This window comes from Salvelinus sp. IW2-2015, linkage group LG22, assembly GCF_002910315.2.
Source record: "Salvelinus sp. IW2-2015 linkage group LG22, ASM291031v2, whole genome shotgun sequence".
NCBI classification, from domain to species: domain Eukaryota; kingdom Metazoa; phylum Chordata; class Actinopteri; order Salmoniformes; family Salmonidae; genus Salvelinus; species Salvelinus sp. IW2-2015.
The window spans coordinates 29428808-29451220 of NC_036862.1; the positions used below are offsets into that span (position 1 = coordinate 29428808).

At 44.8% G+C, this 22413-nt stretch overlaps 1 protein-coding gene across 2 annotated transcripts in view; it reads right to left on the bottom strand.

The window, feature by feature from the left end:
* Positions 1 to 1661: 1661 nt before the first annotated feature.
* LOC111982639 (serine/threonine-protein kinase ULK2) overlaps positions 1662 to 22413 on the bottom strand; it is a 51802-nt gene continuing 31050 nt past the window's right edge. The window contains exons 5-26 of one of the 2 annotated variants that reach the window (XM_024014236.2): positions 20874 to 20910; positions 18761 to 18934; positions 18235 to 18308; positions 17994 to 18095; positions 16736 to 16794; positions 16542 to 16624; positions 16376 to 16426; positions 16143 to 16231; positions 15600 to 15768; positions 15242 to 15296; positions 10565 to 10711; positions 8767 to 8915; positions 8562 to 8645; positions 7478 to 7740; positions 7180 to 7361; positions 6984 to 7093; positions 6510 to 6653; positions 5881 to 6095; positions 5607 to 5785; positions 5268 to 5386; positions 4805 to 5098; positions 1662 to 4351 (exon numbers count right to left, since the gene is read on the bottom strand). In XM_024014236.2, coding sequence (XP_023870004.1) covers positions 4287 to 4351; positions 4805 to 5098; positions 5268 to 5386; positions 5607 to 5785; positions 5881 to 6095; positions 6510 to 6653; positions 6984 to 7093; positions 7180 to 7361; positions 7478 to 7740; positions 8562 to 8645; positions 8767 to 8915; positions 10565 to 10711; positions 15242 to 15296; positions 15600 to 15768; positions 16143 to 16231; positions 16376 to 16426; positions 16542 to 16624; positions 16736 to 16794; positions 17994 to 18095; positions 18235 to 18308; positions 18761 to 18934; positions 20874 to 20910 — 2844 coding nt within the window. In that variant the 3' untranslated portion in view covers positions 1662 to 4286. The remainder of the gene's footprint in view (positions 4352 to 4804; positions 5099 to 5267; positions 5387 to 5606; positions 5786 to 5880; positions 6096 to 6509; positions 6654 to 6983; positions 7094 to 7179; positions 7362 to 7477; positions 7741 to 8561; positions 8646 to 8766; positions 8916 to 10564; positions 10712 to 15241; positions 15297 to 15599; positions 15769 to 16142; positions 16232 to 16375; positions 16427 to 16541; positions 16625 to 16735; positions 16795 to 17993; positions 18096 to 18234; positions 18309 to 18760; positions 18935 to 20873; positions 20911 to 22413) is intronic. The other variant, XM_024014237.2, reaches the window with a different exon arrangement.

Below are 22413 nucleotides of genomic sequence, written 5' to 3' on the forward strand. Positions count from 1 at the left end.
GGGGGTAAATTCAGGCAAATATATTGATAAATGTCACCTTGTCCTAGAGAGAGATTTACACTGTTATCAAAACATCATGCAGGGTAAGCCTACACGAAACACAGCCCTTATTTGAAGTGCTTTAAAATCCCATAGTAAAAAATTGTGGGAAAACGATTGGAACCATTTCCCCGATTGACCGCTAGGTTTTATGGGTATTATGACTCATACTGTGGTACTCTATAGGATGTCTGTTTTTACTCGGGCAATGATGGGGTTCTACTTTAGGAAATATAGCCCTTTTGGCTAAAATAAATCGAGAATATTTTTTGGTACTTGCGCACCTTAGGGAAAATGTGGCTGATGATGAAAATGGAAAATAGGAAACCCCAAATAGATAATAGATACTGTAAGCTACAGWCAGTAGGCTATCTAGAAACCCTCTATTATTAAGGGAATGCTTAACAGAATTTCACAATGTTATGTAGCCTTTAGCCTAAATCTTAAGATAGCTTTTAGGAAATCTAAGTAATAAAAGGCTAAATATTTAGTTTGGGCAATGGCAAACGTCCCCAATAATGCAGACTAATGGATTCCATGCTTTTAGTTTTTTTATATTTACTGCAGCCTCAATGTGGTGATGAAGGCCATCCATAGCAACTGACAAATGGTTGATGTAGACATAAACAACAGGGGCTCTGCTCTGGGTGGTAACAAAGCTTTAAGAGGAAGCGAGAGGGATGGGAAGGCCAAGTGGGAGAAATTGATCAACATCTGCTGCAGCACAATACTGGGCTCCCCGCTGTCCACCTGTGGGTTCTGGGCTACATTCATTGTTTTCACAGTATGATGACAGAGAGTGGGCCCCAACACACACACATACCTACAGACAGATGAAGAGGCAGGTATGAAAAATATTGAAGTTGAGAGAGAAAACAATATGTTTATTCAACTGTGGGCTTACCCTCTTTTTTCGCAGAAATGGTCTTGTTGTCAGCAGTATTTGGGAACCTGGCRGCATCTATCCTCTAACTGGACTTGTTCAGGTCTGTAAAAATAAACAGCTGAAGGTGAGATTAGAAGGTTGCCACAAACAGTTTGTGTACTAGATCCATTTGTATGCCGCATTTGTTTCAAGGATAAATAATTTGCTGACTGTGTCGTCAGAAAACATTGGTAGTAACAGTCCCCAAAAATATCCCTCCCTCCCCATCTGTCACTTTCTATTTGGCAGTGAATAGTGAAGTGGCTGGAAGAGTTAGAATAGTTCCATAGAGAACCGTGTGATTTTGGAATCCTGTTAATTTATTAGGCGATGTTCAGTGAATGAGACCCTTGTGTAGCTAATTATGCTATCTGTGGTGAAAGTTTTGCTATCAGAATCTGTAGGGATGGGGATGCTTGATTGTTAGACAGATAAAAAAGTTACTCCAGCTWTGGGGCTGGAGAAATGTAACCACACTTAAACTGTATATAACCACCATAACTATGGACTGATGGTCCATGAGATTGACATGGTTTGAAACACACAGTATTTTGAAGCAGGGATTTGGCTCCATCTAGTGAATGTGAGTGAGAATGACTGCTCACWGGCTCAAATGGGGCCCGGCTTTTCTAGTGTTAATAAGGGACCCACAAATGTTATATTAGTATTTTCCATGAAATAATACAGACCATGCATGTAGTTCCAACTTTTCTTTTTAATTAACAAAGGCTGCATTTGTAGAGTTCCATAAAGAAAGATGCCCTTTAACTCACATCAAGTAACACATCAACATTTCTCATTGAAAAATAGGTGTGGAAATTCAGTTGCATTGTCATGGTCGGTTCAGGAGAGGGGGCTTAACCATCACAAGGGTTGGTATGCATTCAGCTGGAGTCTGAGGTGTAAATGACTGGGAGGGTGAATACATTCACTCTACGGGATGTAACATGTGCTTAGTACCAATGGTTCGTCTCTGAAACAGTCCATCGTTAGTACTCCATTCTTAATAAACTACTGCTAGTGAGGGAGTGTGGCCTAAATCTACAGCGCTATAAATAGATGCATGGATTTGGTAACTTCAGACAGTTTGACTATTGTGTTAATGTACTTCTCCCTCCACTCAGTGTGCAGAAAAGGCTTTTTGTGGTGCGGAGTGCTCACGAGCAAAGAGAGGGCACAAGAGCAAAAACTACAAGAAACTTGGATATGTCTAAAAAAGGAACAGTACATCATAAAAAGAGCTAGTGGCCACCAGTTGTAAGTTTACGCATTAACAAACTATTCACACGTGTACAATAGGAAATCAAAGGAGTCTGCCCACTTTTCAAATAGGCTTACGAGGCAGCTCTTCTTCTGTAATGGACTTTCTATGATCACTGGCCTTTTGTATACCTGACGTGTGCAGACTCACTGAAATTACTGCATTGCAAGCACAGCGGCTGCTTGGGGAGAGAGCAGAGCAGACTTGAATGGATGCTAGGCAGTGCCTTTCTTTACTTCCAACACAGTAGATTTGATCTCTCCACACAGAATCCCCATCCGGTATAGTATACAAACAGTCCTAGTATAAAGAAGAGGTTGTGTGGCGATGTTTGGAGCAGCTGCCTTGTAATTGGCACATTCCTCTGTGCCAGGGACCTCTAGTGGGGATAGATTGACTTGAACCCGTGGCAGGCGTGGTTAAAAGTACATAAAAATGTTTGTGCTCTTTGATCGAGAGGCAGGGCATCCAATGGTGTCGTCTCGCTCACTGACCCCCTCACTCTCTCACTGTGCTCTCACACACACATTCACTCAGGAAAACAAAATCACATGCACAACATACAAATATTTACACTTTTGCAAACATCAATTTACTTGGAAATGAGTTACAGTTATTCATGTATGAACATAAAAAAAGCTTGTTTCTGTATTATTTAGTGAAAACTACTCAAGTAATTTGACTGTTGTATCTTGATTCACCCTGGAGAGGGGCGTTCCCCCTTGGTTTACTGATCAGGAACCCCTCCTCCCCAAATGCCTAGGGGCATGTGCTGGTCAACGCTAAAAGTTCCAGGGGCAAAGAAAACATACGTTTTAGTCCGATTCTCTGTCACCCACAGGGTTCTTCTTGCCATACTATTCTAAAAGCCCACCAGTGGTGTGGGATGTGTAGAGACTGGACGTTTCTTACAACCCCTCACCCCATTTCCACGGCAACACTTAACAGTCAGAGTGTGCGAGCAGGTTGCGCAGCAATGAGAGGGAGAGCTGTGGCAGGCCAAGTGGTGTTGTGGGCTGAAGAGGGTGAGAGTGGTTCCTCCCCCCTCACCCCCATCCCTTTAACCAACCTGAGCTACCACTAACAGCCTTCACATTTCTCTTTCCTAACCTGTCAGGACAAAGTGTCCCCCCCACTTTTCACAATAAAGTGCTTCAGCTAACAAATGAACAAAAAAAAAGATCTAATTACAAATCTACATGGTTGTTTGCTCTTCAGGCTTCCTTCCATGTGTGTAAAACTGTGTGTTCTTGTATGTACATGTGTTGTAAAGTGTGTGTTTTGGCGTTTGAGTGTGTGTGTGTATTTGTTACAGGGTTGGCTAGACTGACTGCCCTTAAATTGACTAATCTCATACTCCTTTAAATTGACTAATCTCATATACACCTTTAAATTTACTAATCTCATATACTCCTTCCTTTCACTTCAATACTAAAGACCATGTCAGACAGGCATCACAACAGCCTCCTCCTATTCCAAAACAATAAATAATCACAACAGCAATACTAATACAGAGTAAAAACCTTTACATTATAATAACCTCTGTGATTTGCATTAAAAATCTGTATTTTTCATGGGTGTATAAGTCTCTGGGCCCATGATAGATTGTCATTGTCCTTATATCAATCTCTTTCTTCTGGTACAAAATTAAAAAATCCTGCAAGTCGGATACAAAAAGCTGGGTAGAGTTTGTGTCCTCGTCCCACTCTCTTCAAGGAGTCGGTTGACAGACAGCACGCAAGAAGATGCCTGCGTCTTGTTCATGTCCTATGAATGTCTCAGTTCCATTTGATCATCTTTGGTAGTGAATGTGTGCATCATCTCTCGCGCACTTCATCGTTCTGTCTGCGATGCCAAAGAAGGTGTTATACTATCTGCCGTGTTGTTTCCTTAAACTCAGAAAAATATCAAAACGGAAAGGTGCTTGGACTGCTACGTGAGGGAACATTGGGGTTCCGTACTTGTCCTCAATGTTCTACTGTCAGGGTAGAGAGTGGTCCCTCTGGGCAGAGAAGGGGGACAGAGAGTTCACAACTGCCCCTGATATGTGTGTGTGGTCTGCTACTCGTACAGTGTGACGGTGCAGTAGCAGAGGGCAGAGATTCTCCGGTCCACACTGGCCTTGTCTGTTGAGGAGACACAAACACACAGTCAGATCACAGTGACTGTAGCTGCTGTTCTATGTCACAATGACCTGGCTACCATGCCACACACACTTTCAGAGAAGCACAGTGCACTCTAAARCTCATCTGATTGAAGCCTCATCTGAAAGAAGCTCAGAGCTGGACCAAGTGGTTCAAGTAAGCCTGTGAGTGCTGATTAAAGATAAGAGGTCAAAGGGATTTTTCACAAGAGACTCTAGTTAACACACTTGACTGTCCATAATCATATCCATGTCCACTACACCAGAGTCTCTGTTACAGTACAATGTGATGAGCTTGTCTGGTCTCTGACAGAGCCTGTTGGGGGAACCTGGTTGTCAGATGGATTTGTGCTTTGGCCATACATGACATAACAATGGCGTAGCAGAAACAGACTGGTCTTCAGTCTACAGTTAAAGACAGCACGTGGATACTTACACTTGGCCACATTTTGGATGTCTGCAGGGTCCTGGAGGATCTTGGACAGGCCATCTAGCAGCATGGCAGCCTTGTTGTAACGGTAGGCTATGTCCTCCGTCTGCTGAAACATCTCATCCAGAGCTGCAGACTGCACCGTTTCCACAGCGTGGTTATAGATGAGTTTCTCTGCGGTCACGCTGTTGATCTCGTCTACGAAGCGCTGCTTGTCTGAGAAGAAGTGGTTCAGCTTGTCTGTGAGCCGCCGACACAGGGAGATGCAGCTCTTGTAACGCTCGTTCAGACTCTTCACCACTGAGGAAGGGGGTGAGGAGGGAGGGGGAGAGAAAGTTAGCTATGCTCAAATAAAAATTAATTATATCTAAGTATTATACATGTATATTTTAAGTGTTTTAAGTTCGTATGCAGCTTATAAATACTATAGTGCAATGCCACTGTACCGGTCTGGGGACTTTTGTCTTACCCTGCTTGACGGCGCTGGAAGGGTTGAGCTTGGCTGATTTGATCTGGGCCTTGGCCAGGTGGAGGGAGGAGGCCAGGAGTTGGGCAGCCTTCATGTACAGCACCAGCTGCTCCACCTGCCTGTAGAGGGCAGTACAGCACACATTACTAACCTATACGGCTTCCATGGCTTTTCTTTCTTAAAAACGTCATAATTGTCTTTTACAACAATAATTTAAATTGTGATGAAACTGATGTTTTTGTGCCTCACTATGATGAAATGCTACAGGTTTGGGTCCAAACTAAAACCAGAATACTTTCAGTTAAACTGTGAACCCCCCATTTTTGGTCTCTCCCTTACCCCCACTCCTTGCTGAGCTGGCTGATCTGGTCCACTACCACACTCTCCTGAGGGGGGTAGAGGGAGGCAGCCGATACGCCCAGGTCTGCCCCTCCTGCTCGCACCGCTGCGATCTCCAGCACACAGTCAGTGAAGGACAGCATCATCCGTAGGTGCATCAGAGTGTCTGTGTGCTCTCGCTGTAGTCAGAAACACATGATACAGGTCAGATATTACATAAAGACATGTGCAAATAGAAATGCCACACACACACACAAAGGGCCCCCTCTCCCACCTCCATGAGTGTCTCCTCAGGCAGCTCTGGGGCCTCAAAGGTGATGAATCCATCCAGGCTGGGGGGAGAGGTACCGTAGGGGACATAGCGTAGGCTGCTGGGACCTGCCTCTGCACCCCCTGGGGGAGAGGTCCCGATGGCCATGCCCGGAGGAGAGCCCATGTACACCCGCCCACTGGTGGAGCACAGGGAGCCTGCCGAACTGTTGGAGCCCACTGAGAGAGAGGGAAAGAGAGCACGAGACAGATGTAGGCCTATCACTTTGGCATAATTTGATTGCTCCTTTCATTGGCTGAATTTGAATTATAGAGAATTTCAGATTAAGATAACATAATTACAACATTTTCCAGAACAAAGTTCAGTCCACTGAGACACAGAGTTATTAMTGATAGTACCCACTAAGATGAACAGCACAAGGAGAGGGAGAGAGACTGCCCACTAAATAGCAGTTATGTATCTCAGGGCATTGGAACCACCACCACGGAGTCACTTCACTCCAGGTAGGAAACATTGAGTGGAGTCGTAGTAATTAGCATTAGCAGGTTAGCTAGGAGGGTGTAGCTTTGGGAAGTGGGGTTTAGCAAGCGGTTAGCCTAGCAGTTAGCCGCTGATGCAGTGAGCGGTCTCACCTGATGTGGTGCGCGGCCGGGTGCCCAAGTGGCTGCAGGTAGGGGGGGTGCTGCTGTTGGGGGGCGAGCCCACGGTGAAGAGAACGGTCCGGGGACTCGCCGCCCCGCCCCGAGGCTGAGCCAGCCCAAACGGTCCTGCTGGTGCTAGGGAGGGAGGGAGGGGCGGTCATTCACACTAAGCCAATCAAGCTCTCTGTTACACAGGAAGGTCCTGTCAGAGCAGCCAATCCAAGCAGTTCATGCAGGGCGAGAATCCATAAAGCAGAGAGACTGGTGCGTGTTTGTATTTGTGTTGTTCTTTGGGACAATGGGTAAGTATTATCTACTAAACCATTGATGTCCAGGTCAATTTCAGCTAGGTTATTTCACAACTCATTTTCAGTCTCCAGCTCTTTTCTAATTAATGGTAAAAACATCTGTTCCATTATTTATACCTGGGAGGATGAAACTAGGACAGTGTGTGTGTATATTTACCTGTATCCATGGGCCGCTCTGCGTTGAGGCTGTCTGTGCTTCCCTGGTAGGGCTGTCCCCCTAGAGTGATTCTGACTGGCTGTTCAGACAGACGGCCAGTACTGACAGACCTGGGGAGAGAAACACATTGAGAAGAGATATTACCCACACAGAGAGAATGAGGAGACAGAGAAAAAGACAACAGTGCACCTTTTACCTGCCAAACATGGTCCTGCTGGCCTCAGGGGCACACTGGCGCCCACTGGGGTAGGCGGTACAGTGGTGGGCACAGATGTCCCGTGCGTCTGCCAGGGTCTTAGTGGGTGTGGGACTGTCTGCCAGGGCCATCAGGTTACAGGACGCCTGCGTCTTAGGGATCTTAAATGGGGCAGAGATGGGCTGAACCGGGACATAGAGGTCAACAGTTACTGGTTGTGGTAAGTAGGACACACCGTAGCAAAACAGAATTAGGCTAATGATTAAAATATGCCAAAATGGTTATCAACTCAACCGACCTTGGTGGGGGAGCCAATGATTGTGGGCAGAGGTGACTTCGTCAGCCAATCAGAGGAGCGGGGGGAGGAGCCCAGGTGTTTGGTGGGGGAGGTGCCCAGGTTGCCAGGGCGACCCAGGTGGGGGGAGTGGCTGGGGGGGTAGTTGGAGGGCTGGATGGGGTCTGACAGCTGCTTGTGGAGTTTCTGTCTGGTGTGGTAGACCTCAGTCAGGGTGGGGGCACTCTGCAGGCGACCCAGTAACTGGGACGACGGCACTGGAGAACCTAAAAGAGACACACAGAGAGTCATTCATACAAGTCATTTTTTTATCACTTAATGTAAAAGTTTAAGTTTCACATTAATAATTGTTTTAGTGGTGATCATTAGTGTTAGTATTAGTTACATTAGTGTTAGTATACTGTCAGTGGCATTAGCACATACTGATCTAGAGAAGATTCAAAATTCACCACTAGATGGCTCTACAGTCTTGAAATGTGTATTTTTCTACTGTAAACCAAGTCAAAAATAGCAGCATAAAGGGCCACTAGGTTTCTGTTTTGATGAGCGTCTTGTTCATTCACAGGATTGCTGCTGAGAAGTTCAAAAAGACCCCGGAAACTTCTGTTTTTTTCTTTAGTAGGTCATCAAGTTTTCTAAAGGAGACTAAGTACTAACTGTATGTATCTGCACTGGTTTGCTCAGGGTAAGTCCCACCTATATCACTGGGGTTGCCATGGATACTGGCCTCTTGACTCAAATAGTGACACACTTGTGAACACTGCGTGGATGGGTGGGTGAAACAACTCCCATACACACAACCTCCTTCCCAGAGCGTTAATGGAACACCTGTTACTTAAAAAATAACCTGACTCATGGCATAAACATCCGCCTCGGGGGAGGACGGGAGAGGGAAGAACATGTAAACACTTCTGTAGCTGGCGTTGTCTCCTTAAAAAGTCATCCTGGGTTGGGTTTCCCCAGAGCATAATATCACTAAGATCATATTTAGTTTCAATGGAATTAAGATGATCTTAGTGCCATGATGCTTTTGGGAAACCCAGCCTTGTTCTATCTGTCTGTATGTCTGTCGGTCTACTGAACTCACCTCCTGAGGAGCTGCGGCTGCTGGACTCATGGCCCTGAGGGTGTCCACAGCAACAGTGACCCAGCTGCTCTGGGATGGTGCCCACTTAAAGAGAAACACAGACATATTAATGCAGTTTCAATGAGAAAGTTTCAATGTGAAATAATTATGATGCCAGGAGTGTTGAATGATGGGAAAACGGGGACATGTTGGGGCATGTTCTTACCCAGAGGTGAGGGGGAGTATGGGCGGGAGCTGCCTATAGAGAGACGTCTGCCTGTCATCTGAGGGCTGCAGTCTGCAGAGCTGGGGGACCCAGAGCAAACCTTAGGGAAACCCATGGGACTGGTATTGGATCGCCTCACTGTACCAGACCTGCATAGACAACAAGCACACACAATGGAGGTTTAGATATCACAAATATACAGAACATGCATACCAAAAATGTTACACACATTCATTGTTAGTCCACCAGAACCAACACCACCAAGCTTCATTACTTGTCTAACAGTTCATGAACACCCTTATTTTCAGCTTACATACAGCAAAGCTCTAGTTTCCAACCACTATCCTTCATGTTTATCATGAAATAACACTTAAATAACCTTTCTGAAACACCTGAAAACATTAACATTTAATAAACCTTTTGGCAATGAGCTTAGCTAGATTCCATTCCCTCAGCTCAGTGTCTAACTGTTGCCTTTTTCACTTGGTTCTAATTTAAACTTCCTGAGCGACCGTCAGTTTGCTGCCAAGACAACCCTGTCACGCTGCAAAACACAGCTGTTAGCCTATCCTCACGAAAACTGTTGTGCTGATAGCGAGTACTCTTCCACTCTTTCTCCTGCACTTCCTCTCTTGAGATGTATGGAGTTTCAAAAAGAAGATGGCGAACAGAGAAAGCGTAAGCAGCAGCCGGGCACATATAGAAGCCAGTCTTCCCCTGAGATGTCTGCACACTGTCTTTCTGCTAGTCTGCTGTGCTAGCTCTCTGCATTCATCTCTTCTTGTTAGCGCTAACTTGTTAACTAGCTCAGACACGGTCAAGGGACAGGGTAGTCGGTCTGTGACAGAGAGCTTAATCCTCCTTGGAGGACTCAGAGTCAGACCCAGGGCCAAGGGAAATGGGGCAGCAGTTGGGGAGGCTGGCTACGCAGTACCCGCTGCCCAGGCTTTGGGGCCCTGTGGTGAGGGTAAGTAGTGGGTGTAAAGTTGATGGTTCACTGTGGAGCTAGGCTACTCCAGTGCCACATTTCCATTGAGGATTTACCCCAGTAGCTTACCCAAAAGGCTCAGACTTTTCGGTTTCCATCTATGTGGGCCAGTACCCATGTCTCACTGGGCCATGGCTCCGGCAGGCATGCTCGAACTTGGAGCCAAGGTAAGACCCTGGGTACTTTTCAGCTTGCATTTACATAACACTGGCTAACTTTGAACATTAACACATTCTTGCAAAGCAACAGTCTTGATGATGCAGAGGTTGTTGATTCTTCTCAGCACAAGTCTCTAGTGTCACACTCCTGATGGAAACACAATAACACTAGAGCTCACATTAACATAAAACCCTGGCTGCCCACTGGTGTGGGGGTAAGTCTCAATGGAAAAACACCACAGGAACTTTATACTAATCGCTGTGGCAATGTTCTTATCTCCTCTCACAACAGTCAATAGAAGTACAACAATAAAACTAATTTGCCTCGAAAGGAGATTCGAAACCTTTTCCTATTCCCTCCCTTTCTATACATGTCTTGAAGCACTTCCCCCCACCACACCACAAGCAATATCCACTGACTGAACTGATGAAACTTAATTGCCTGATGCAATAACTGACAGAGTTGAAGATGAATTTTCCAAACCCAAAGGTTAGTCATCAGAGATCAAACAACAAGATAGACTAGTCTCTGAACTGCCAGGTGTGAGGACTGTATGCAGCCACAAAACAAACAACTTCTTAACCATGACAGCTGTACTTCAGGGAACCCCCCAGGATAGTGGCACCTCCCAAACCCTCCGCAGTCTCTTACCTGTGTGAGCCGTAGAGCGTGGTGGTGGGGCTGTTGGAGAGGTTCTGTTTGATGCGCTGGTAGTTCCGCACCTGGGTGGGCACAGGGATGGGGGTAGTCTCTGCCCGGGGGGACACCATGGGGGTCTGTCCGGTGGTCTGCGGCTGCCTGGAGTGGTGAAGGGGGAAGAGCAGGAACATTAGCCAGTCTGTCTGCTAGTTCTTCCAAAACTGCACCATCTGTTCAGGAATGATGACACCCATAGAACTCAATGTTTAAAAAAATAATTAATTACTTCTGACACAGCATTTGTATAAATAGAACATGAAGACTGACTAGAGGTTTCTAGCTAGGCTATGTCTCAGAGTTATTTTAATTTTATTTTTTACACATGGCATTTTCAATGGAACTAAACTTCAGTCTTGCAAGGAGGCTGGCCCAACCCAGAGGGGGCAGGGACATTGCACACATGCACACACGTGTCTGCCCAATCAGTGGGGAGCAGTCAGTGCTAAGAGGAGTTATGGAAGAGACTGTGGTTTGAGGGCTCAGCCAATAGCACGTGCTAAGCCCACCTCCTTTCTATCAGACAGAGGGACAGGAGGAAAGAACGCTGGCCTCATTTACATGCCTTTGTTATTCCATTGGTCCAAAATGTTCCCTGAGCTAAAGTCATACACGGGTCAACCATAGGGGGTTCACTTGGGTTTAGAAAGAAAAAGGGAAAGAGAGAGGAAGGGGAGGAGGAATATAAATGTTATAGAACAGGGCAGATTTAACAGTAGCAGCATTATGTAATAAGATGGTTAGCGGGGGAGGGTGTAGACCAGAGAAAGGGAATAGACCGAGGGATACACGTGAGGCACACGACCACCCGTCTGTCCTGTACAGCAGCAACACACAGACAAAGACACAGAGGGTTTTCTTTGTCTGCTTTCCACTCCGAGAAGCAAAGAAACACATTTTAACACAACACACATTGACATAGCTTTTGGTAAGACACTTCTAATTCCAACCAAAAGTAAAAAGGGCCATAAAGGTTCATCAAAGTGGCATTTAAGAAAGTGGCATATCCGTGGTTTATTCTATAACCTCAGTGCACTGTATTACCCCATGCAGTCATTCAGTTTAACACATTCATTTCTCCCCAGAACAGGTTGTTAAAAGCTGATGTGTTCTAACAACAGAAGCTAATGGGGACACTAGAGCTACACAGGATGCTCTCCCTAACAATAGGCAGTTTGTAGGTCAGTCATGACCATCTTCTTTGAGAGGAGAGAGGGAATCTGTTTGTCTTTACTGCATCTACCCAGAGGGGAATGGAAACACAGCACTGTCTTTTCCCTCTCCTCTGTGTGCACTCCCTCTGTCTCTCTCTAAATACTCTCCACTTTTTCTATTTGCTTTGTCTCTGCTCGTTGCCCTCTCCTCATTCATTTTGGGCAGCTGCTCTCTTTCTTTCTCCTTATCTCCCTTCCTTTCTCCATATTCATCCTTAGTAGTGGCTCTGTCTCTCTGCACTCTCCCTCCCCCCTCGCATTCCCTGGCCCAGGGATCGATTAAGGACAAACAGAGCACAGGGGAAAAACAAGTGACTGTGGGCGGTGAGGGGAGCTGAGGTGATGTGAGCCGACTGAGGGGTGGGATCCTCCAGGAATAGAGAATGACTCTATTGGCACTCATACAGACTAGCTCCTCACCTCACAGCAGAAAGACAGGTCACAGAAGGACAGGCTGAGTGTTAACCACCTGGCAGCACAACCAGGGAACCAAGGGAAAGAGAATGAAGAGAGGGGAGGGATGGGGGAAAGGGAACAGGTCGAGAGAGAATTAAAGATGCAGTCCAGGATCTTAAGTACTTACAAATTCGTAACATATTGTACAAATTTCTATTCATAACTTGAGGATCTCTTTAAGCGTCAGGGTGATAGGGAAAAGAGGGGGAAGAGAGAAACTATCACCCCAAAGATGAATATAGAGAGATGGTGAGAAAGGAGGAAAGCAGCTATATGATTGAGGAGAGAGTGACAGGGGGAAACAAGCAAGGAATAGACCAAATGAGTGTGAATACAAGACAGGGAGAGAGAAACAGAGTTAGAAAACAGTATTACTGGAGGCCATTTACAAAGAGAGAAAAAGAGCATTAGAAAACAGTATTACTGGAGGCTATTTACAAAGAGAGAAACAGAGCATTAGAAAACAGTATTACTGGAGGCCATTTACAAAGAGAGAAACGGGGAGAGAAACAGGGGGAGCGAAAAGAAAAAGAGAGTGATAGATGAGGGTGGAGAGCCTTGTCATGCTGCAGGTTATTTACAAACAGAGAGAGAGTGTGGGGTCACAGGAGAGGAGGAAGTGACTTTGGGGAGAAGTGGTGTTTGTGTCTCTGCTCTGTGTGTATGAGACAGGCATTTGAGGTGCCGTGACATTTGCCCACAGCGATTTCCTGTGTGTAAGAGATCTATTCTTATACCACAGACCTGCCTAGTCTGGTTTTGTTTAGGATACACAGTAGCCGTTTATCTGAGACATCTACACAATATAAGCACAAATCTAATCGATTTTGACATGAACAAAATATATTATTTAGCCTTTGACATAGTTTAATGTAAAAGGAAGACTAATATATTGCTTTCAGACACCAATATCATGTAGTTTATGACTAAGGGGTATAAAATTAACACAACACAGCTGCTGTGCAGACTGACTCTACACCAGTAGAGTTATACATTGAAATGTCCATGTGGAGTAGACAGAATGCACTTACTCATGCAGAGCCCGTTCACAGCTGACGGACACACGTCACTGCACACACACAAACCTGATATCTGGGGCTGAAATAGCAGCATGCACGTCAGACTGGCTCATATCTCCATCAGCTACTCAGTCTATTTCTAATCTTGGTCCTTGTCAACATCTACCACACATATTTATTATGTTATGTTTTGTGACAATCATTGTTAGATCTGTCTAATGTGCTATAAATCTAATTGCTCAAATACATAAAAATAAAAAAACTTGCCCATTTCCTGAAATATCCCAGTTTAGGGACATAGGTCAAACACTGTTTATTAATCCTTTCTGAGCTTAAGTTACATTTCCATGACGCAACAAGTCAACAGTGAAAACATGATAGATTTCCAATGAGCATGGTGCAACACAGTCAAGCCCAGGGGAGGTAACAGAGAAACTAGGTCAGGTCATCTAGATTTTGTGCTCCAAGGATAACCAGAGGAGGCTGTATGTTCCTTTCTGAAATGCTGGCCGGCCCAAATCAGACAACAAAGAGTTGGACAGCTTTAAAACACTTCTTTCTCATACATACATACATACATACATACATACAGTACCAGTCAAAAGGTTGGACACACCTACTCATTCAAGGGTTGATCTTCATTTTTACTATTTTCTACATTGTAGAATAATAATGAAGACATCAAAACTATGAAATAACACATATGGCATCATGTAGTAACCAAAKAAGTGCTCAACGAATCTAAATATATTWGATATTTTTCAAAGTAGACACATTTTGCCTTGATTACACCTTTGCATACACTTGGCATTCTCTCAACCAGCTTAATGAGGTAGTCACCTGGAATGCATTTCAATTAACAGGTGTGCCTTGTTAAGACATTTGTGGAATTTCTTTCCTTCTTAATGCATTTGGGCCAATCAATTGTGTTGTGACAAGGTAGGGGTGGTATACAGAAGAGAGCCCTATTTGGTAAAAGACCGAGTCCATATTATGGCAAGAACAGCTCAAATAAGCAAAGAAAAACAACAGTCCATCATTACTTTAAGACATGAAGGTCAGTCAATACAGAAAATGTCAAGAACTTTGAAAGTTTCTTCAAGTGCAGACGCAATGATGAAACTGGCTCTCATGAGGACCGCCACAGGAAAGGAAGACACAGAGTTACCTCTGTTGCAGGGGATACGTTCATTAGAGTTACCGGCCTCAGAAACTGCAGCCCAAATAAATGCTTCACAGAGTTCACTAACAGACACATCTCAACAACTGTTCAGAGGAGACTGTGCGAAACAGGACTTCAAGGTCAAATTGCTGCGAAGAAATCARTACTAAAGGACACCAATAAGAAGAAGAGACTTGCTTGGCCCAACAAACACGAGCAAAGGACATTAAACTGGTGGACATCTGTCCTTTGGTCTGATGAGTCCAAATTTGAGATTTTTGGTTCCAACCGCTGTGTCTTTGTGAGACGCAGAGTACTGTAGGTGAACGGATGATTCCCACATGTGTGGTTCCCACCGTGAAGCATGGAGGTGGTGTGATGGCACACTTAACCAGCATGGCTACCACAGCATTCTGCAGCGATACGCCATCCCATCTGGTGGGAACTCCTTCAAGACTGTTGGAAAAGCATTCCAGGCGAAGCTGGTTAAGAGAATGCCAAGAGTGTGCAAAGCTGTCATCAAGGCAAAGGGTGGTTACATTGAAGAATCTCAAATATATTTGGATTAGTTTAATACTTTTTTGGTTACTACATGATTCCATGTGTTATATCATAGTTTTGATGTCTTCACTATAATTCTACAATGCAGAAAATAGTAAAAATAAAGAAAAGACCTTGAATGAGTAGGTGTGTCAAAACCTTTGACTGGTACTGTACATAAATACGCACACACACTGGCTGAATCTATGCTAAGAGCTGAAGTTGATGACGTTACACTCACCCTCCACACCACTCTCCAGACGGCCGATGCCCCACTGCTCCCATTGGCTGGTCATCTGAGGAAGAGGGAAGTGAGCCAACCAGACAAGAGTATAAACCATGGCACATAAGTGAATTAACCGACTACCCATACTGCCACTCAAAATGTTTTTTTTTTCTTCTATTTGGTCAACTGTGTGTGTCAAGTGTGAGTAGGTGCTCAGTGTGCGTTTTATAGCAGGTGCCTTAGTCTAAGAAGAGTGTGTGTAGGTGCACAATGTACATGTGGTGTTGTCAGTAGGCCTAATTAGTGTAATAAGGAGTAGCAAGTGTCCAGTGTGTGTGTGCATGTCTGCATGTGTGTGTTCCTGCAGACTCACAAGACTCTGTGGAGAGGTGTGGCACCAGGACAAAGTCGTCCGTGTCGCTTGAGGAGTTCTTGCTGCTGGTGCTTCCTCCAGACTCCTTAGACAGCTGCAGGTAGTTTGGAGGGCCCAGGGGTGGCGACGACAGACAGTCCTCAGGTAAGGTCTGCATGTCAGGGAGAGACTGGAGAAGGGAAGGGGTATGTGTGTGTTGTAGTGAGCAAAATGTGTGTTTATGTTGGTGGGGGTAGGTGGTGTGTGTGTTAGGAGGGTAGGGCAAGAGAAAGAAAGTGAGAGGATTAAAATCTCAGTGAGAGAGAGGGCTTGGGCTGTACAATTCAATTAGTGCCAGACTGGGCTATGTAGACTGCCAGTATAATGCAATCACAGTGGACAGAGAGAAAGAGTACATCCCTGGGAAACTCAGTTTGTCCATTTTCCCACTGAGCTACTGTACAAAGTCTAGATTGTTAAGCGCTGTTATGCCTTGAGGTACGGATAAACCCACTGGGTGTGGAATGCAACTATGAGGTGTATAGACAATCAGGATGAACTTACGGCAGGGGAGTTGTAGCGAACAGAGGGTGAGCTGCCACATGTGATGTCGGTCACAGCGCTAGGGCAGTTGGGTACTGGAACAGGACATGCTGGAGAAAAAAACATACAAATACACGTTTTCACACAAGACCTAAGTGCTCTCAACATCAATGCCACCTCACAATACAGCTATGACACCACAACAGGTATTTCCCCCTGTTATTGATGAAGGAAGTTCTCATCTGTCTACTCACATTTTTTGATGGCAGACACTGGATCTAAGAAAGGATGACTGAAAAATGCATCTGAAACAACAAGATAGAAGTGTGAATGTTAGAGAAGTAATGTACAATTTATAGATAACAAACATTAAGTATTAAATCATTTTCTTTCTAGAAGGGAAGTGATGTCAGAACTGACCGAAGTCCATCCTGTCCTTCTGGTTCCTCTGCAGCAGGCCTAGCAACAGGTTGCCAAGGGAAGGAGACGTCTCCCTCGGGATGCTGAATAATAGAGGAACAGACATACATTCTAGGTAAAAACATGATTTTCAGCCCAAAAGGCCTCGATCAGATAGTTAAATCATTCCTAAATCCTATCATCTGTTGACCTACATGGGTAGCAGCGACTTGTTCTTCTCATAGAACATCCTCAGGTCCTGTGGACTGTTGGCCTAAAGACAGACAGACAGAGAGAGAACAGAGTGACAGGGGGTTTGTATACTACTTCTATAAACACACATCATGGGTGACATATTTCATATTTAATCTGTGCACACAGATCCACAGATGATGCAATCTATTGCACTCCACACTGCCCTTTCACACCTTCACTCATGACTACATGGCCAGGCACGAGTCCAACCCCAGTGGTAGGCCTGATCTCCCCATAGGCTGTCTCATCGTTGTTGGTGAAGGTCAGAGACCTGACCGTGTGGTGCAAGGACAACAACCTCTCCCTCAAAGTGACCATGACAAAGGAGCTGATTGTGGACTACAGGAAAAGGAGGACCGAGCACGCCCCCATTAACATCAACAGGGCTGTAGCGGAGCGGGTTGAGAGTTTCAAGTTCTTTGGTGTCCACATCACCAACAAATTAACATGGTCCAAGTACACCAAGACAGTCGTGAAGAGAGCACGACAAAACCTATTCCCCCTCAGCAGACTGAAAATATTTGGCATGGGTCATCAGATCCTCAAAAGGTTTTACAGCTGCACCATCGAGAGCATCCTGAAGGGTTGCATCATCGCCTGGTATGGCAACTGCTCGGCCTCAAGGCACTGCAGAGGGTAGTGCGTACGGCCCAGTACATCACCAGGGCCAAGCTTCCTGCTATCCACGATCTCTATACCAGGCGGTGTCAGAGGAAGGCCCTAAAAATTGTCAAAGACTCCAGCAACCCTAGTCACAGACTGTTCTCTCTGCTACTGCATGGCAAGCGGTACGGGAGCACCAAGTCTAGGTCCAAGAAGCTTCTAAACAGCTTCTACCCCCAAGCCATAAGACTCCTGAACAGCTAATCAAATGGCTACCCAGACTATTTGCATTGCCCCATCCCTTCTACACTGCTGCTACTATGTTATTATCTGTGCATAGTCACTTTAATAACTCTACCTACATGTACATATTACCTCAATAGCGGTGCCCCCGCACATTGTACTGTACCCCCTGTATATAACGCCGCTACTGTTATTTACTGCTGCTCTTTAATTATTTGTTATTCTTAAAACCGCATTGTTGGTTAAGGGCTTGTAAGTAAGGATTTCTCTGTAAAGTCTATACCTGTTGTATTCCGCACATGTGACAAATACAATTTTATTTTATTTGACATTTCACACAGTTTAATGCTGCTCTCTCACTCTCCATCCTACCTGGAAAGGTGGCTTCCCTACGAGACACTGGTAGACGACAGTTCCAATGCTCCACAGGTCTGCCTTGGCGTCATAGTTCTGAGACATGATCACTTCTGGGGCCTGGTTAGAGGACAGAGGTTAGAGGTCACGCTCTGAAAGGACCATTCCAGCTGCAGGTTGCTGGAGAACAAGAGACTGCAGACATGACACCCTTACACACACAAACACTAAACACACACGCACACCTGCACCCACCCACCATGTACATGGGGGAGCCACACAGCGTGGCAGCCATCATGTTGCTCTGGAGGTATCGTGCGAAGCCAAAGTCAGCTGAAAGAGAGAAGGCCGTCAGTCTGTTGGTCTGTGTTATTAATAGCTACTATTGTCGGAGTGTCACGACTCCTATTACCAAGCCTCTCAGACACTAGACAATTGGGAACGCAACACACAACATGAGTCACCACACCTTGCAGGAATAGCACTGTGCAAACTAAATATAGCTGTGAGGTTCAAAACAACTAGTCATGACCTTAGCTAGCTGTCATTGTGGGGCATCTTGATACATGATATGACACTTGTGTGAGACAATAAGACAAATCATATGATGGCTAACAGTTCATGGATAGGCCATCTCTATATATATACACAGTATAAACAGTATTTATATATCATAGAAACATTATGAAGTTGTGAAGAATTAAAGGGATAGTTGTCTTTTTGAAGGTTTAGCTTAGTTTTAGCTGAGTGTGTGTTGTGTTTGAGGGGCTGGGTTGGTCAGTCACCTATTTTGATGCGGATGCCGTTGATACTGGATCTCTTGCGGCTGGTGTATGACAGCAGGATGTTCTGTGGTTTCAGGTCTCGGTGGATGATGCCTTTACTGTTGAGGATCCTCATTGCTGCTGATATCTGCTGGAGGAACACCCTCAGAGTGTCTTCTCTCAGTGTCCCCTTGGCTAGGGAGAGCCAAGAGGGGAAACTACTTACCCACAATCCTTCATTACACAGTACAAATGTATTGGCACATAATGTATGATGACCAGGGATGTAGTGGTAAAAGACTACTACACCCACACTGGCTATTAGCATATTTTATTCATACAAAACTACATTACCAATACTGCACGGAAACTCTATAAAGGACATTATCCACCCACTATGCACTAGTCTAGAGGCCATAGACAACTTTTTACAACTATTTCACACACTAATGTTTCACTCACACCAATCATTAACATGTTTTTACATTTTCAGATTGAGATTTTAGTCCTTTAGCAGACACTCTTATCCAGAGCAACTTACAGTAGTGAGAACATCCATTTTCATACTTTCCCCCTGTGGGAAACGAAACCCACAACTCTGGCATTGCAAGCACCATGCTCAACCAACTGAGCCACATGGGACCCATACCAAACATTTGCCAGCAGTTATACACACTCAATACCTCCATCTCCCTAATGTATTGCATTAATTACTGATTGCCTCAGCTTACATTTAAGTGATTTAGATGCACCTATATCAATGAGAGAAATGCATTAAAACTTCTACATCAGGATGCATTGGGAGAGCTCTGTCAGCACAACTGCACACAGAATCCAAGGGAAAGCAACCTGCACAAAATGCTTATTCTGCAAGTAGTGTACATCTTCTATGCAAGCACAACCAATTAGAGTAGTAATTGTTTGAACATTAGCAGCCTAAGTAATAAGAGTATTAACAGTGAAGATTACTGTAGTTAGCATAAGAGGTCGGGCAGTGGAGTGTGTCTGGTCCTGCATGTACTGGTTGCAGTGAAACAATAACATTAGCTAATCACGTGAGCTGCTAGCTTAGAGGATTCCTGGGTCTCTAAAGAGTAAACCAAACCATTATGGTCACAATGGATCTTGTGTCAATCTAACCATGCTTACACATATTAATCAGGGATTTAACAACACTCTCTAAAGTACAACAGTGCCAACTTCTTCTAAACGCAGCAAAGTTGTGTAATTAATGAAATAACAACATGGTTGTGTGACAATATTATACAATGAGGGTTTATAAGGGAGAGAGAGAAACAGAAACAGAGACCGCAACAGAGGGAGAGCGCAACAGAAAGGGGGAGAGTGCGACTGTGCGTGCGCGCTAGAAGAGAGAGGTACAGACACTGTACCATGCCCTGAGGTGATGTGAGAGCGTGCACCTGTACAACATAAAAAAACAGTTCCACTGATAACAAGTGAATCAGAACACAACATGAGGACCAGAGTCCACAACACTACTTTCCTCTGTTCACCAGTATCTACACTGAACCTGGTGCACTGGGACATTCTGTTCCTCAGTACCTTTTTAGACTCACCGTTGACCTCTTGTTATGGTGCCCATTTCATGATGAGCTCTTTCTTTCTCTGTTACTAAACTGTAGCTCTGCTGGGATTAACACATAACTACCTGCTGTTGACCTTGACACATATATAATATATATATATATATATATATATATATATATATATATATATATATATATGCAAATATGACCCATAGCAACAGGGAGACAGGTGTGTGTTATGCAATTCACTGCTATACCAATAAAATCAACGATATACCATGTAGACCTCCACAAGCAGCATCCTATTAAGACGTTCAGTGCTTGGTGCTTTCTCGGGAAGCATTATGAGAGAGGAGTGACCTTTGAGACTCAGCTATGCTGACCTTGGTGCTGAAGAAGGAACCCATTGTGTCATATCACTGTGTTGGCTCCTACACACAACATTCCCTTGCATTGGGAACACACAACACACACAGACAGACGGCAGATAGAGACGTACACAAAAGTACCCACACTCCTCTCCACCGCTAGTTACTTTGTTTTGATGAATAATACCCAGTGTGTATTCAGATTAGTGCGATGCTTACCTTGCAGATAGTCAGCCAGATCGCCACCGTTGCAGTACTGTGGGGAGGAACAAGACAAACAAAACCATTCTATTAGCAGGCTGTGTAAGAACAACACAGATTAGCAGTATCAAGCTGTGTGTGTGTGTGTGTGTGTACGTGTGTTTGTGTGCGACCACAAAGACCAGATAACGAAGGGTCTCATCAATTAAAATCTGATGAATGGCTGTGCTGTTATCAGTACTGACAGTCTCTGTTAATCCTGGCATTAGTCAACACAGAGAGCAGTAAGGACAGAGTGTGATGGAGAATAGTCCAAGAAAGAGATTGAGAGAGTTAGAGAAAATGTGCAAGGGAGCAGGGGAGAGAAAAGTAGAGAAACAGAGGGGAGCTAAGGGTAGGCTAAATTATGCTAGCATCTACCCCGTCTGTCCACCATTTTCCAGTTCCGTTAGTTTAACCGTAACAGTAAAAGCCTTCGTTTCATGCATGTTAACATCAGAAGCCTCCTCCCTAAGTTTGTTTTATTCACTGCTTTAACACACTCCGCCAACCCTGATGTCCTAGCCATGTCTGAATCCTGGCTTAGGAAGGCCACCAAAAATTCAGAAATTTCCATCCAACTACAACATTTTCCACCAAGATAGAACTGCCAAAGGGGGTGGAGTTGCAATCTACTGCAGAGACAGCCTGCAGAGTTCTGTCATTATATCCAGGTCTGTGCCCAAACAGTTTGAGCTTCTACTTTTAAAAATCCACCTTTCCAGAAATAAGTCTCTCAATGTTGCCGCTTTTTATATAGACCCCCCTCAGCCCCCAGCTGTGCCCTGGACATCATATGTGAATGAATTGCCCCCCATTTATCTTCAGAGTTTGTACTGTTAGGTGACCTAAACTGGGATATGCTTAACACCCCGGCCATCCTACAATCTAAGCTAGATGCCCTCAATCTCACACAAATTATCAATGAACCTACCAGGAACAACCCTAAATCCGTAAACACGGGCACCCTCATAGATATCATCCTGACCAACCTGCCCCCTAAATACACCTCTGCTGTCTTCAACCAGGATCTCAGCGATCACTGCCTCATTGCCTGCATCCATAATGGGTCTGCGGTCAAACGACCACCCCTCATCACTGTCAAACGCTCCCTAAAACACTTCAGTGAGCAGGCCTTTCTAATCGACCTGGCCCGGGCATCCTGGAAGGAAATTGACCTCATTCTGTCAGTAGAGGATGCCTGGTCATTCTTTAAAAGTGCTTTCCTCACCATCTTAAACAAGCATGCCCTATTCAAAAAATGTAGAACTAAGAACAACTATAGCCCTTGGTTCACTCCAGACCTGACTGCCCTTGAACAGCACAAAAACATCCTGTGGCGTACTGCATTAGCATCGAAKAGCCCCCGCGATATGCAACTTTTCAGGGAAGTTAGGAACCAATATACACAAACAGAAATAGCACAAACTACAAAAGGTTCTGGGACACTAAAGTCCATGGAGAATGCACCTACTCCCAGCTGCCCACTGCACTGAGGCTAGGAAACACTGTCACCACC